The 17039-nt window shown below is 44.4% G+C and overlaps 1 protein-coding gene across 1 annotated transcript in view; it reads right to left on the bottom strand.

Moving 5' to 3' along the window:
- Window positions 1-17039, bottom strand: part of exoc2 (exocyst complex component 2) — a 35612-nt gene that overhangs the window by 17806 nt on the left and 767 nt on the right. The window contains exons 2-6 of the mRNA XM_071918410.2: window positions 9809-9966; window positions 7069-7245; window positions 6682-6808; window positions 4501-4614; window positions 3752-3876 (exon numbers count right to left, since the gene is read on the bottom strand). Of these exons, the coding sequence (XP_071774511.2) occupies window positions 3752-3876; window positions 4501-4614; window positions 6682-6808; window positions 7069-7245; window positions 9809-9926 (661 nt within the window). The 5' untranslated portion in view covers window positions 9927-9966. The remainder of the gene's footprint in view (window positions 1-3751; window positions 3877-4500; window positions 4615-6681; window positions 6809-7068; window positions 7246-9808; window positions 9967-17039) is intronic.

The raw sequence follows: 17039 nt of genomic DNA on the forward strand, positions 1-17039 counted from the left end.
CTGTCTGAGAAATAATATTTGGGAGAGGAGAGCTGGAGGCCTGGATGCCAAAAATTGCTGCTGCTGAGGGGGGAGGAGGAGGGAGGAACTCTCAGACGGCTTGTCCCCATCACTTAGCATGACCAGCTTTACACCAGACTGGGAGAAATTGAAAAAGAAGAAATGAGAGAACGAGAAAGAGAAAAAGAGAGAGAGAGAGAGTGGTGTGGCTACCCATATGAATAAATAAATGGTCTGCAGTAGTGGGGCAGCTGGGTGCTGAGAGGGGCAGTGTGGGTTTATTGACAGAGTAGAGGAGAGGTGGAGGAGGTTTGGGAGACCTTCTCGTACATTTTTGTGGGGAGCTTCAAATATGCACCAAGCGCATATCTGAAGAATGAAGTGAGAAGAAAGAAACAGGGGGGGAATAAAAAGGATGACGATCCTCTCATTTCTCTTCTCTTCACTTTCCTACCTTCCTCCTTCTCCCACATTTGTTCCACTACAAACAATGGCTGTTAGCTGAGCTGGGACAAAGCAGAAGGAGTGGGAGGCAAAGAGAAGGGGGAGAGTTCTGTAAATAAATATGTGGGTCCATTCTGACAGACAGAAGCCTCAAGGCAGAGGCCGAGGTATTCCTAAAACACACTGTTCAAACATGCCATTGCCTAATCGGCACGGACACTGCTGGCCCTTTCGTGCACCTCTCGCTGCTCATCAACCGGCAGCGTGGTCAGAAAACACAGCCAGATGCAGGTTACTCTGAAAAATGAAGACAAAAGCAACGAGACCTGAGAGTGTATATGGGAGAACATGGGATTGATAGGGCTGAACACACAGGCAGACAAAATCACACATATACAATCTCACACGCACGCACACACACACTGCAGGTCTGCTTCTCGTCTCTACACTCCCCCCTTGCCCTGTTGCCAGCTGTGTGTCCTCTGCGTCTGTCACACACTCTTGCTGAAGGGGCGATGACGTCACAGCTAACCTAAACACTAGGTCAGGGTCCGGATAACACACAGCCAGGACCTGAGGAAGAGCTGCAGCTCCTGCTTCACTTCCTGGAACCGTTGAGGAAAAAAAAATGAATAAGAATAAAAATACAGTGTCCCTGGATTCTAAAGCTGGAGATGTTTTGACTCCTGCCGGGGCTGGGAGCTTGGGGAATAGGCCCTGGGAATCTGTCATTTTTGGAACACGGTAGCCGTGCCGTTTCCTGCATCACTGGGAGACTTCCTTTTCACACAACAATAAAAAACCTCAAATTTCAACATTTTAGTGGCAACAGCCCTGGCCTCCCTGACAGTCTGTCAGTCATTCAATCAGCCGGAGAAGCCCGGTCCCAGAAGACCCCTAGGAGCATGGCTCAATTTGTCACTGGGGCTCCCTGACCAAACAGCCCCTACGACGAACCCCTTCCATCTCTTTCACCAGTCTGCTGTGGCTCACATGGAGAGTTTACAGAACCACTTGTTTCCTGTTAAACCGCCTTTGCCCCTCAACGCCCCACCACCCTTCCACCCCCCAGTCACTAGGCCGGTTGACCAAGGAGTAAAGACCTCACATCTAGGGTGTCTGACCTGTGACATTGAGACCATGAGTAACTTCAGCAGAGTGTTGCATCTCTTCTGTCTCTTTAGGTCAAAGCCTCAGTCAGGCAGAGCAGATTACTTTAGATGTCTAGGACCAACACTTATATAGTATCTAAGAATAGGAGTACTGTTCTGGGTCCAGTTCACCCCTTAAATCATGCTCAAGCTTGTGAGGCCATGCAACCTGATCAGTTATTTCAGATCTACACTTAGGAAGCTTTAAGAATACAGCCCCAGACCAACATCTGGCTAGAGCTCCCATTCTTGTTTCCACATTAGCCAAAGGCTGACATTAGCTAACTAAGCCTAACAGCACTGAAACGAACAAGATTTGTGGTTTGCTGCTCCAAAAGTCTAAACTGTGTGCTTAAGCACAGCGGGGAACACAAAGAGAGGTCATTAAAGAAAGAAATTGGATCTTGTTGTGCACACCAGCCCTCTGTTTCTGTTGGAGATGCCTAGCTATACTGGAGATGAAGAGATGGAGACAACCAGTGTGGACAAGAAAGAGAGAAAGAGGGAGAAACCCCATGGATACTGAAGTCAGAGACCTGCTATTTGCTCTAAACATTTTCTATTCGCCTCATTTCTTTTTCCAGATTTGGCTTGTCTTCCCTGTTTCCACCTGGCCGTCAGCAGTGCGCTCGTATTAATAAAACTTCTGACTTTTATGAGAGCCATTAATAAAATTCTCACATGCAGGCAGAATAGAAAATAAACAGGACAGGAGACTAAAAATGGCTTTTAATGGTGATTGAGAGTTCTGGACGCACTACAGGCTAAACACCAACTTTTTAACACTGCACATTCTGACCAAGGAGAACACACAAACACCCATCTGCACACATACACACAGTTTTGCTAATTTCCTTACAATTTTTTGCAGCAATATCTCAGGTGAGGTTCATTTGGAATGACTCACAACAACACAGACCTGCCAAACGCTGAGAGACAAAGAAAGGATTCACAGTTTCTGAGACAGCTGTGCTAACTAGGCCTGGCAGTGAGCAATTGCAGAGCCGTCTAGAGCTGGCTGGCTAGCAGCATGCCGTCTGGTATGTCGGTTTGGCGGACCATACCTATACAGAATATCTCCACTTGAGCTATCCATTCTGGGCTACCACTTGATTTTTTATGACTCAGAGCCAACGCCTGGCCAAGAATGGATGTTCTAGAGCTGTAATGAGTCAGAATGATCAGAAGACAGGAGAGAAGAAATTAAAGAATGAACTCCCACGTCTATTGGGTGAAGTAAATCCTACAGTATGTCACACAGATCACAAAGCCTGAGCATGCTCTCCTGGGTCACAGGTCACTTCAGTCCATCCATGGTGCATCGCTTCCTCCATCACTGGGGACTGTACATTTCCCATTCACATGCAGTGGGGCACACAGTAGGCACGCTCAGTCTGAACGTGAGAATGGCTGTGCATTGTTCCCATTGCTCATATTGGGCCTGTTATCAGCACTATCAGTCCTAATACTCTGGCCTGCATTGTGTTGGGCTGCTCCGTTTATTTAGATTCAGGCACTAACAATGAAAACATTGCCTCTCTCCCAACCAGGGCACAAACACACGGAAAGCAATAATAATAATGACGGAGGCAGAAAAGTGTACATATAAATAGTAAGGGGAAGTAACTGAGTGGCCATGAGGGGACCAGAGAGTAAACAGACAAAAGTATGAATGATGAAGCGAACAATTGATTTGAGCTACCTGGCAGAGCGACAGCAGTCAGTCAGTCTCTGCTACCTTGAAATCTGAAGGTCAGAGAGTGTGTGTGTGTGTGTGTGTGTGTGTGTATCCATGCACAATTAAATACATCTGCCCACTCCCAGGCTTTAAAGGGACTGTGCTGCTGTGAATGACAGGTGAGAGCTGATCTAATTTTAATGAAGGTGAATTAGGCGTGTTGAGGTTGGCTGGTGTTACTGTGGTACAAAGCGGACGGTTCTCACACGGCGCCCAAATGAGCCTCTTTAATCAACCGCTGCTCAACCGCATATGGGGAAAAGCACCGCGCAAGACACACACACACACACACTTTCTAAAACTTAAGAGCTCTATTCTGAGCAGAGCTGAAGAGTGATGGTTCGGAAATATGTGTGTTAATTAAAGCCCATTTGCTGAAAACCTAACAGAAGACCAAAAATGTGTTAATCCTTCTCACCTGCCAGAGCGTCCTGGGCTTCAAAGAATGTACTGAGGCCTCCTTTCACATAGGCCAGACTACCTTCATTCTTCTTAGTGGCCTGCTTCTTCAGATTACTGGCTGCCATCCGCAAATGCTCAAAACTGGGGAAACAACAAGAAAGACTATGGAATTATATTTGGGATTCACAATACTTTGCCATTTACTTGGTGATGAAGATAACTACTAGGACTCATTCACAGCAGACACAAGCATGCACGCCTATGCACACAAACACAGTCACACACACATTTGTGGTCAGTGTGTGTGCATTTGTCTGTGTGTCAGTGTCCTGAGTGAGGTTTCCTCAGCAGGAAGAAACAGTCACCCAGTGAGGTCCAAACAGAGGCCCCTGGCCATGCTGGATCCTGGGGTCTGGGTTACTGGAAGGCTAAGCAGGAGGGAGAGGAAGCCAGGAGAGTCCAAAATAACTTTCCACTGTCCTAACATGACAAGGAACTGGGCTCAGGGCTTTGGGGTCAGCAGGCTGCCTCGTTTACACACCTAACTCCTTCTCTGGCTCACTGCGTTATGGCAGATTAGAAGGGCCAGAATGTGGGGGTGGGGACGGCAATATTTGGAGTCAACAAACTGATTGGGACAAGATAATATAAGATTAAGATGAAAGCCCCAAAACAGAGCATTTACATGTTTCACAAACCCTGGGTTAATGTGATTGGTAGTTGTGAGGGACGCTTGGTTGAGGTCGGTCTTGATGAGGAGCCTACCTGGTGCCTGAGTGGTTTTCTATGAGGTACCAGGTAGCAGAGAAGTTCTCACTGGTGAAGTCTCCACTCATTCCTGGAAATGTCAGCTCCATGTCTTTCTGCGGGATTTTACCTCTGTGAGAGGACAGATACACAGATGAACACAGATGAAGAGCAGGAAAAGCAAGCAGTCCTCCTTGCACAGAAAGAATACTTTTATTAAGCATAAGTACACTCATTACTTGAATAGATGCAAATATACAGAAGCCAAAGGATCAACCAGTTCAGTGCAATTTACAAACTGTAGCGGAGCAAAAATAAAGAACACACTAAATGTATAATTAGCCTAATGACTGGCTGTGAGTGAGTAGGGTTTGGCAAAAGAATGCAATTATATAAATTATAAAGGTTGAATGTGATGCTGGCATCAGGTTTTCCAGCAGGGGGCAGCGTGCCACCAAGAGGTACAGAGGCTGGGAGGCCCTGGCGTGGGAAGCGCAGTGTGTGACGCCTGGGTGCCCCTGGAGGACCCAGTACTCATTAGAGAGGTTTGATCTCTACTAATGACCCATGGCCTACACAAACCAAACCCCCCACCACCCACTCTGCAGTCACACACACACAAACACAAACCAACACAACACATACACACATAGTATTATAGCCCATGCAACAGCAAATGGATATACAAGCATGCACTTGGAGACGTACACACACACACACACACACACACACACACACACACACACGCACGCAAGTACACACACAACCATGCTCATGGATGCAAAATTATATTTTTGTAGGTAGAGTTGTTGCCATGGTAAAGATGAGGGTATATAACAACATAAACAGAGGGAATGTGCAACTTTCCTCATTATCAAAGATCAGTGCTAATTAACTCTTTAAAAAAAAATTACTAGCTTTTGCTGTGTGCTGAGATTCATGTTGAACAAGGAAAACTTTCTTCTTTCGTTAAGAAATGTAAAACACATAACATGCATTTATGTGAAGAAATATTGTCAAGGTTGTCAAATATAGTCCTTGACTGGTTTCCTTCGTGGGCCTTGTTTCTTCAGCCTAAGCCAGGTGATATCAGCCCAAGTACTGTGAAAGAATGAGAGTAAACTCTATCCCTAATGTAATTCACTCATCTCCATAGCTGGCACACTATCAAGGCCTGCTCCCACATACTGCTTTACTGATAGAAAACACAGAGGCGGACACAGACGTAGCTTTTTACTACTCAAGCGCGCCAAATTCAGTAGTCGTCTCTACGCAAACTCTGACTACCCAATGCAGTCCTACATTATCATTCAAGCGTCACACCTCCAACAGAGTCTATAGCGTGTGTACCAAAATGAGTGGGAACAGATCGGTGACATCATGAGGAAGAGATTCTCTGACCAGAAATCTTCCTCTTCAGTCGTCTCTGCTGAATAATCAGCCAGTGACATCACCACACAAAGATGTGCACAACCACTCAGTTAGAATACACAGTGGATAGATGCCCATTAACTACTAAACAGCTCCTCCTATTGAATAGCAGGAGGGTTATTTTATTCAAAAAAGCCTTCATACTTCTCTGTAACAAGTCATCACTGACACTGTTAGGTGTGCTGAGGGTGTGTTCATATATGATTGTCAAATAGAACGGTGTAGATTTAGTATGCTGAATGTTTTAGTGCAACCCTGGAAGGTGGGTGAATGGTACAGAGGGCAACAGCCTGTTTACGGGGGTCTAGTCTCTGGCCACGAGCGGTCACTTGCCCCCGGCCCCTCTAAACCAAACAAACACTAAGCCAGAAATGCCAGAACTTGACAACACAAACTATACATTACAGCCTCTACTCTCCCTGCCAGGCGCGTGGGAGGCGGCACCAAACTGCCTGCTATGAAGGAGTATACATGTGCGTCGGTCGCTGTCTTAGTTCTTTCCAAATCCCTTTCTATCGTCTTTCTCTCTGCTTTATACACAATTATTTTGTTTCCACTCCCTATGTGCAGCGGTTAGAGGCTGTTCCGACATTGCTGTGTTGGCATAATATTTCAAATGCCTGCACATGGGGAGAGTTTGTTTCTGTTTAGGGATGTAAACCATGACTCAATGACTAGAGCGCGTGTGTTTACGGCTGTGTGATTGTGTTGAGGGATTTTTGTGTGTGTGCGTGTGTGTGCGAGTATACATATGTTCTCGTTCCGTACTTGTCTATCTCAATGCCCAGTGGATTGCTTGGTCGCAGGGAGAGGGGGGAGATGCCTTTGTTGCGGTCAGTCCTCATGTCGTAGTAGTTCATCTCATCCACCCACACTGCAGACGCGTCCAGGATACCTGTGGGACAGGGCAGGCATGACATGACATGTCACCGAGCTCTACAACACATCCCAGATGGGCTCATGCACGCACGCACACACACACACATTTTGCACACACGCACATTAAATACACCTAACATCATACAGTACCATAGGAAAGTGCTGGTTGCAATATTCACTCTTAACTCTTCTTGTCCAGGCTAGTGACTGTACAGTGAATCATGTCTGCCCTGTTAGATCTATGGTGCCGTTGTGTTGTTTTCGCTTGAGTCTTACCAATCTTGTCCGGCTTGAGCAATTTGAATGAGACCGTGGAGGTGCCGTGACCTCCGGACTTGGTGGTGACAATGATCTCTCCCTTGTCGTCTTTGGCAGGACCCACGCGGCACACTATCTTGCTGGCCGACATCCACTCGGCTGTCAACAGGCAGTTATGGCCGCAGATCGACAGACCTGAGAGAGGAGAGAGGGGAAAGGACCGAGAGGGTGAGACAGTGAGAGATATGGACACAGTGACAGGTCAAATAAACAAGCTGTAGCCCAGAAAAACAAAGACAATCTGAGGCAAGAGGTGCTCACTCTGACAGCATTGGCGTCTTTATCGGCGAGTTTAGTCAACCTGTCACCGGGGGTCAAAGTTCAAGTTGGGGTCACGGTGGGTGTGGGTGGCCCTGACCTTCCTTCCTCTCACTCAGCTCCATCAACCTATCCACAGCCTAACGAGTGTCACTTCACTGCTAAGTGGCTCATTACTGACACTATGCACTCTCTCCCTACATCTGTCGTCCTCTTTTTAGACCCTCTTGAAAACTATTTGGACACCAGAAGACAGACGGGGAAGAGAGAGACGGAGATTACTTTGACATTTCCAGCCAAGGGAATTTAAAAAGCTTCACGTGTGTATAATCAAACATCATAAAAGCCTGTGAGAGTTGATCAACAAATAGCCCATAAAACCGTGAATAATACGCCCATTAGAGCCCATTTCCTGCCTCTGTTCTCTGCTGGCCACTTTGTTTGAATACATACACACACACACACACACACACACACATTTGTGCATATCTAATTGGCTAATTCCAGGCCCTAGGGACATTCATGGTCAGAAATAGACCCATATCATTGGTCAGAACAAGGCTTGCCAAGTATGGAGCAGAGTGTGTGAGTCTTCTGGACTGCTTTCTCCCTCTCCACTCGCACCAGAGAAATAGGGTAGAAGAGAAATTGGCGAACAAGAGGGAAAATATCGACATAGAAAAAGCAGAGTATGACGCCGAAACACATAATGGGAACAAGACGGAGATCCACGGTCCATCTGTGTGGCTCTTGGACTTTGAAGAAAAACAACTATATTTTCACATTTATGTGTGTGTTGATTAGCTCTTGAATTTCTCAATCTAGGCATAGTAATCTAAATATTTGTAGGACCTAAACTAAGTGTGTGTGTTACAAAAAGAGCAGGCAGAGCAATTTGCAAAATCTCTCTATTCCAGAAAGACGTAAAAGTTAAATGTCTCAATCTTAGAACGATTTTTTTATTTTTTACTTTTTAACTTCTAAACATTAGGCATTTTCTTCTATGTGTACTATAAATTCCAAAAGGATAACTTTCAAATTGTAAAATGAAATGGTAAAATGGACATAATTTAATTTGTCTTGGTGTCAACAGAAGATTTTATGTTTACATTTTATGTTTATTCTTAAAATAAATATTTAGGAATATATTAAGATGCAACTGTTAACTATCTCTTAGGCATATTATCTTTACAAAACTCCATTGGGATAAAATTGTTTCATCAGTTTGTTGCAATTGTTTCCCTATGACAAATCCAAAATGCTATTTATAAAGGAAGTTATCGGTGGTCAAAAGAAAAAGTAAATTAAAATGAACCCAAAAAAACCAAACAAATATTAACTTAACATGGGCTACCATTCTGCCCGACCGAGGCAGAATGAACATGACAGCAATTAGACTTTTAATTCTTAAAAAGTCTAAAGTTCTTTGTGCATTAGCAAAGCAATTTTTTTTTTTATTATGAAAGCATTTGTATAATGCAGCAAAAACATGTTTTAATTTTTTTTTAAACATCCATGTATGCGTTACGGCAAGTTAAAATTAAACAGTTAAATATTGTGCAGATATAAAAAAGAAAAATGTAAATATACATATTGAAACTCCAATGCTCAAAAATGTTTGACAAAATTAGTTTTTATCTCGCTAAAGTTTAGATATAAGGTAATTTTTTACTCAACTTACTAGATTCATTAAGGGAAAATTAAAGCGGTAAAAAATGATGAAATTCTTTTCCTAAAGAGGAAAAATAAGAATCAGGCCTCCTGTCCTCATACATATCATATAAACAAAAACAAACTATAGACCAGCCTATTTTTAAACATGGGCCCACTGTGGTTTGTTGATGGAGAAGCTAATAAAATCAGAGAATATGACTGAAGTTACACAATATCCTAAATACTTGAGCAGAAATTGAATAATAAAAATAAATCAGTGTTTCCTCTACATACACTCAACACCAGCGGCCCTCTACGCCAGCAAAAGCGGTTGCTGCCCAAAGATGTAGGCTAAACAATAGAAAAAATCAACATCTGGAGTTATTTACAGAAAACAATCAAATGTAAATTATATAATAATTTCTCGACATCTCATTATATATCTATATCAATAGATCAATAGATAGAGATATACATGTATCCAAATAGGCACGTTTTTTAAACCACAACAGGTACTAAAATTGATACAGAAATAAGCCATGTAGTAAACCTAAACTCATACCCAGAATTACCCTCATGCCCGACAGCTACAAAAACAATAAATAAATAAAAATTTTAAAAAATCAAGGGGACGCACTTTAAACACAGTTATCACACAAGAATGAATGTCTTCATTCTCTATGAAAATGAATTAATGCTGTACAGTAGTTAACAAAACGAATGTAGAAACTCCCAACAAGTTGCAAAAAGCTGTGTGCGTGTGGTTGGTTGGTTATAAATTTATTACCAATGAGGTCGGCTGGGCCTGTACCCAGGTTTTCTCCACGGATGGTGACTTTGGTCCAGGCCGCACCCTCGTTGGGGGAGATGCCCGTGACCAGGGGGGGCTGACGGGCACGAGACATGGTGGCCGTAGGCAGGCAGGAACACAAGGTGAATCAGCACCTGTAGCAGGAAAACCACAGGGAGATAGAGGGTACAGAACAGGACAAGGTTATTAACACAGAACTATACACACTGACAGATCAACATAATCAAATGGTTACACAAATCGCTGATAGTCTATTGTATCTGAAGTTCCTGCGGTAAACTACATTGACAAGGTCTTCAGGGCAGAAACTAACTTTTATGTCAACAGGCTGGTGAATCTCCCAAAAAAAAAAAATCACCAGCCACTTCCACTACTTCACCAGCCAACTAGATTTTTAGAACTGGACAGGACCACCAAGGTCCTGTTCAGGATGGTCAGTTACCTACCAAAACAGTTGGCTGCGTTAGATGAACTTACCGGCCACTGCAACAATTTTACCAGCATTTGGCTGGCAGCTAGTGTTAATTTCCCACCCTGAAGGCCTCCTAACAATGTATGCATTGCAGTAGTTATCTCTCAGATAATAGGAAAAATAGAGAAGGGAGCCAAGTATGAAGGAGCAGACAGAGAGCAGGGAGGAAAGGAAGAATGTAAACCTCACAGTGAAGGATAAATAAACCTGGCCTCCCCAATCATTCCACATAAGCCCACACAATACAATACAGATCAGCTATGCGTTTACGGTACCAGAGATGGAGCACCCATGAAAATCAGTTCATGTTGGGGCTGAGTAAAGGAAGAGAAGGAACAATTCCAAATGAAAAAATGAAAGGATGTATTTCAGCAGCACAGATGTTTGCTAATAAATTACTGCCAGGTCTTGCTAAGGCTGACCAATCTAGAGTCTCTAAAGCAGCTTGAGCAAGGCTTCCGCCCTTTTGCTACACAGCCAAAACACGTTCTCCACAAACAATGCAGGAGTTCACACGGACCGGACCTGCAACAAGTTCATGGTGGTGACACCACACACCCGTTGCACCATTCTATGATCATTAACTAACAGTAGGTGTAGACAGGGGTCCAATGACACTTTCAAGAGCCAACAGAGGCTTACTATAAAAGGGAAGTCAAAACTGAAGAGGATCAAAATTGACTAGTAGCCTGGCTTATTAGTTAGAGAGACCCTCCTGTTACCTTAAGGTTACAGGTTCAATCCCTGCAGCAGCCAATGTGGCCATGAACAACCATCTATCGTGTTAAAGTGTCCTGTTCAGCAAGAAACTGAACTCCCACTAGCCCCCTCATTGTTAGTTGCCCTGGATTAGCATGTCATATAAATGATTAAAATGTAAATAATCTTTTACAAATGTCAGTACATATCATGAAGTATGTGCCATTATTTTCTAAATAATGGTTCCCTTGATTATGTTTGAAATTTCAGACATTTCTATGAGGGAAAAGAATGGCACAACAAAAACACCACAGCAAAAAAGCAGTGGTGGGATACACATGTATTGACCTAGAAACTTCCACAAGGAAGGACCGTTCGGCAACTGTTCTGCCACAGGCTCTCCCCTCGCCTTGACATCCCAGAGATGGGGAGATAACTCCAAGGGGATCTACCTTGTGTTGTCTCTGCTGCCCCGTGCTTGTCAGAGGAAATGGAGGGGCTGTGGATCTGACATGGAAAAGATAAGAGGTTAACAGGCCTAAAACAAGCGCCTGGTATGTCCTTCATCAATCCCATATGTTTGGAGTGGGAGCGGTGAGGGGCAGAGGACTGGGCTCTTATTTTGTGTAAGGGAATTCTGACTAGAATCCGTATGTTTCCAGGAGTGTTTCTACCCTATCCCCCCATCTTGGAAATACACGTGCACAAACACACAGATAGCCTCCCCCCCCCCCCCCCCCGCCCCACACACACACACACACACACACACACACACACACACACACACTCACACACACACACACACACACGCTGGGCAGAATGACAGCTCAGCTAGGTTGCGTGCGAGGGGCCCGAGCTGGTGCTGTGTGGTCTGTGTGTATGCGAGTGTGTGGAAGGATCTGCAGAGAGGTCTGGGCAGTGTGTGTGTGAGTGTGTGTATGAGTGTGAGTGTGTGTATGTGTGTGTGTGTGGTCTGGGTGTGTGGTCTCTGGCGCGGGCCTGGGGAGAGCCTGCTGACGGCTGGGATGAGAAAAGAGCCGCTGTGTTTACTTTACTCTGGGGGCTGTGCATGGACACGGGAACACTGCCCAGACCCCTCTCTATAACACGAGCATGCACGCACACACGCGCATGCACACATATACACGCATGCACACACACACAGCAAGTGAGGAGGCTCTTGCACAAGTCTCACGTCACACACCATCAGGAATACCCTGCAAAAGAGGTAATAGGAACTATAACCTGATGCAGGCCAAGGCCTAACTGTGAATGAATTTTTCCTTATAGTAGCATGAACAGGAAAACAAAAGAAGAGGTTTCTGAAGTTCCAACTGGAAACATGACTTATAGAGTGGGTGGTGTTTTCCAGTAGAGGGACAGAGGCTATTAACCTCTAGGGGGCATCAGAGGATCCCCATAAGATTATAGCCCACTTGCTTCCAACATGTGTCAAGCCATGTCACACTGTGTAGGCTAAATTTAATTAATGACAAAGCAGGACTAGATTTAGCCCTTTTCCCTTGCTCGCTTCCCTTCCAACCATGATGCTGTTAGCCCCCACCCCCAACCTTTCTCTCTGTCTGGTAATTGGGCTAAAAAGGCAGGTTTGTTTTCCTTGGAGGCTGACTAATAAACAGCAGGGTTGGCCCGACTCTGTGTGGCAGCCGTGGAACTCTGAGGTTTGGACTCTTCTTGCAGCACTATGAACAAGTGACAACCCTTCCTTGGCTTTGTACACGGATACAAAAGGAAAGACTTTTAATAAAAGATCTAAACAAAACTTTATAACACATGAAAACCATTGGATTTTCACATACCACAATACACCCGTATTGCTGTGTTCCATGGTCTAGGCTAGATGGCAGCAATGGATTTTTATTTCACAGTTTAAAAAAAAGGATCTAAAGCCCAAGATTAGGCTCAGCTAAAATAATTATTGTATAGCACTATGCTAAATAGCGTCATGTAGACACTCAAGTTTGCACAGCTCAGAGTTGGTTGACAATGACATACGCCCCGAGTTTCAGGTTCGGCTATGTGGTTGATTTTCCCCTGCTGATGGGGTTAATGCAGAGGACATGGTGTGCCAGACAGGGGATGGCAGCACACAGCAGGGGCGACTTAACTTAGGTCAACAGCCTTATCTACCAAGTCATCAACTGTCCGTCCTTCTCTGACAAGAGGGAAATATATTCACTTCCACTGCGTATGTCTTTTCACACCCCCACTGCCATGGAGGGGGTCAATGTGAGAATGGGGGAGGGCAGGTTGTCATTTGGGGGGTTGCTGAGTTGGAATCAGGGTTTCATCCTACTGCTGACAGACAGCAGAATAGCCCTGCATGTGAATAGGTGATTTTTAAGGTGGACCGAATATGAATTTAACAAATGAGTAGACCAAAGGGGATCTTTATCTATCTGACCCACCATATCAACACACTGTAGCGTGTCCATCTCATGAATGAGGCGTTCATGCCTTAGATCATAAGCTGGTCTGGGCTCAAAGGTGACTCACATGTGGCAGTGATTGGCAGGTGTGTGTGTGTGTGTGTGTGTGTGTGTGTGTGTAAGAGAGAGAGAGAGAGAGAGAGAGAGAGAGAGAGAGAGAGAGAGAGAGAGAGAGAGAGAGATGGGCTGAGGGGGCACAAAGGGACCCTTTCAGACAACTCATCACCCCTATCCCCCCCTCCATCTCCCATCAGAGCAGCTAACTCACCACGCCGGCGGCGCAGCACCCCCACACTAACACCATTTCACTCTGTGCTCCCCAACATTACACAAACACCAGATTCCATCAAAGATCTACCCCCCCCCCCACCCCCCTCTGAATGCACAGAGCCAGCCAAACATCACCCTGCCTGAGATGACTGGCCTGATCACACAGGCTGGGCAGAGCTTGAAACAATCCTCCTCAGTCCTCACTCACACCCACGCCAGCACATGCCTTTGAGCCGGTCCGCAGTGGAGAGGGGCAAAAAGAGCAGCGTGTTTTGATGGAGTCAATAGCCAAAAAATGACAGGAATCTGTGGCGACCAGATCTTACTTAGATCATACCAATATGAGCTGAGGAGATATTATTTAAGTTTGAATTCATAAACAGACTGATAACATGAGCGATAACCTATGGCTAGAGCCTGTTATTCTGTTTCCGAACAGATGCTGCAACCACTGGCCAGTCACTCAGTCCTTCCACAATGAGTCAGCATTTCCTCTGCAAGCAGCCAGTCTCAGCACTGTTGAAGTGTCTGTTCTGACAGAGAAGGAGGACAGAGTGATCAGTTGTGTGGCTCTGGCTCTCTATCTTACTATCTTGACGTCTGCCCTCGGGGTTTGTTATCCTTAGTGCTGTCTGTTTGTTTGTTTGTTTGTTAGTCTCAAGTTGCTTTTCAGATTTAGGCCTAACGAAAGCATGAAGGCCCCAATTTCTCATTTAAAAAGCCTGGAATAATAAACAGAAATATGAAGTGTAGGCCTACGAATGCAGGAAGATGTTTTTAGAGGATTTAGCAACTGGCGACAGGCAGCTCTGCTGAATGACATGGCAAATGGAGAGGGGGTTTAAACCTTCATAAACCATGCTATAACACAACTACCCCTGCTGCTTTACATAAAAACACAGCACATTCACAAGCGTGAGAACCATCCTCACAAACTGTCAGACTGTCAACAATCATAAATCAACAATCATAAATTACAAAAACATTGTTGCCTAGACTACAAATAAACACCTTCCCTAATTTCATGCTGAATTAAAACACAACTTGCTAGGTTCTACAGTGAATAGGCTTAATCCATAAAAATTTTAGCCTGTTTCTTTGAGCTGCTTTGTGACCCTTTCCCCAGCCCAAAGCTCCTCTATCTGTCTGGAGTTCCAGTGTGGTCCGTCCAGGTCTGTGGTCTGACTGGGTCATGGAAATCGGGACTGTGAAAACCAGTGGCCCAGCAAGCCTGTCAGCAGGAAGGAGGCTACCAGGTGGGGAAGACTGGGGAGAGCGGACAGGGGTGAGAGAGAAGTGCCACTTCACAAACAAGGCTAGGCCTGACCCCCGTTGCTCAATTCACCCTGGGCTCTACGGAGCAGCAGCACTGAGGAAAAGACTCAAAAATATAACCCACCACATTCCACCAAAACAAACAAGCAGGGCCACCCAAATTTTCCAATTAGAGCCCCGTGAGGGGGCAGGAAATGGATCAGTGTAGCCTTACCCCCATCCCCCAGCCAAGGGGTGCTGTCATTTGGGAGGAGGAGGAGGAGGAGGAGGAGAACTGAGATTTGGGGTGTGGAGTAGAGCTCTATAGGCTCTCACTGAAGGGCCTAGGGACTCGCTAGCATGGTTGCCGGTCCAAATGATGGAGCAGCTCAATGACAACTTGTTCCTGGGACATGGCGCCTGCCTGCCATCGACCTGTCAATCAATTCCTCACACTCTCTCATACAATCAATCAGTTAAACAAACACACATGGTAAGGTAAAGTTTTCCCTGAAAAGGCCTATTTAAAGAAAGTATGCTATAACAATATTTGACAAAAGCACACAGGAGCAGGAATTCTATGCTTAGACCATGTTCTGTTTGAAAACACTACACTTAATGAGACAGAACACTGTTAGTGGTAACTTTAGACTTGTTGATATCGATTGGCACTATATCACAACAGGAGAGGGCTTTAGCTTTAATAAGTAGGCTAAGTAATATTTTAAGCTTTAGATCTACTAGAAAATAATTGTATGTGCAATTGTTCTACAACCACAGCTGCAACAGTGCTCTCTTGACCTCTCTGACATAATGTACACTGTGTTTCATTCTCATGCACACAGATTTGCACATCAATTCCATCACAGTTAGACACTGTAGAGCCTACCTAAAATTGTAGGTGCATTAAGTAAGATTTTTACATCACTTAATAGCAGAGTTTGGTAGGGTTGGTAGTCAATACCAATAATTCAACAATTACTTAAAGTGCTGATATTTCTGGCTTTCAAAACTCAATTTCCGGTACTCTGATTTGGACCCTCCCACCTACTCTTATTTTTAACTGCTCAATGATGGAGGACAGCACTACAAGTGAACGACCAGCATCACAAGTATTTTTACAATATTTCTACAGTATTTTGCATGAATCATGTTGTTTGTTTGGAGGCTACATTTGCTAACAGACAAGAGACAGCATCCCAGCAGAACCAAAAGAAATGTTGTTAAAAATACAATAAAACCTTTAGGTATAAAATGCTTATTTTATTTCTCCCATCCTTAGTGTTGTAAAAAAAAAAAAAAAGCATGATAATCGTAAAAACACGAAATCATGATCTTTCCCTCGCATCATAATCATGCCATAAAAATCTCAAACTGTTGCATTACTAGTAAGCCTCCCAAATTGCCATTTATAGATCACCATAAAAAAAAGACAAAACATTAGCCCATGCTGTTAGAGATCAAGGTTAAAGAAAATAGTCTGTGAACTGTATGAATGAACTGTACATTATACACCTCCCTCAAAAAGAAAAGAGAAATTCCCTATGGGGATCAATTAAGTATGCCATTACTGCACATCAAGCCACATACTGTAATGACAGCTCACCCCCCTCCTCCCCCTTCAGTATAGTTTCTCAAAGAGAGAGTGAGAGTCATGAGAGAGAGAGAGAGAGAGAGAGAGAGAGAGAGAGAGAGAGAGAGAGAGAGAGAGAGAGAGAGAGAGAGAGAGAGATGTTCTACAGGGTGGATCTGCCTCTTTGAATTGCTGTCACCAAATTGGGTTTCACTGTATTCATTCCAATCTAGCCTTCCTGACGGAACTAACAACCCAGCAAGGATATTTGTTCCCCCGAAACAAGAAAAATGTATGCGAACAAAGCGGGTGTAAAAACCATGGGTAAAAACAGAGAGGCTATAGGATACCTAGAGTTGGCTATGTCATTGCCTAACCCCAAAACAAGAGGACGTCAGTCACGCCAAACTCCATTCTAAAATCTTGCAATTAAATGGTGCATACCTGGTAAAACATTACTTAAGACCTTTTACGAAGGGATTGGATACT

The sequence above is a fragment of the Centroberyx gerrardi genome, chromosome 9 (genome assembly GCF_048128805.1).
Source record: "Centroberyx gerrardi isolate f3 chromosome 9, fCenGer3.hap1.cur.20231027, whole genome shotgun sequence".
Taxonomy (NCBI): domain Eukaryota; kingdom Metazoa; phylum Chordata; class Actinopteri; order Beryciformes; family Berycidae; genus Centroberyx; species Centroberyx gerrardi.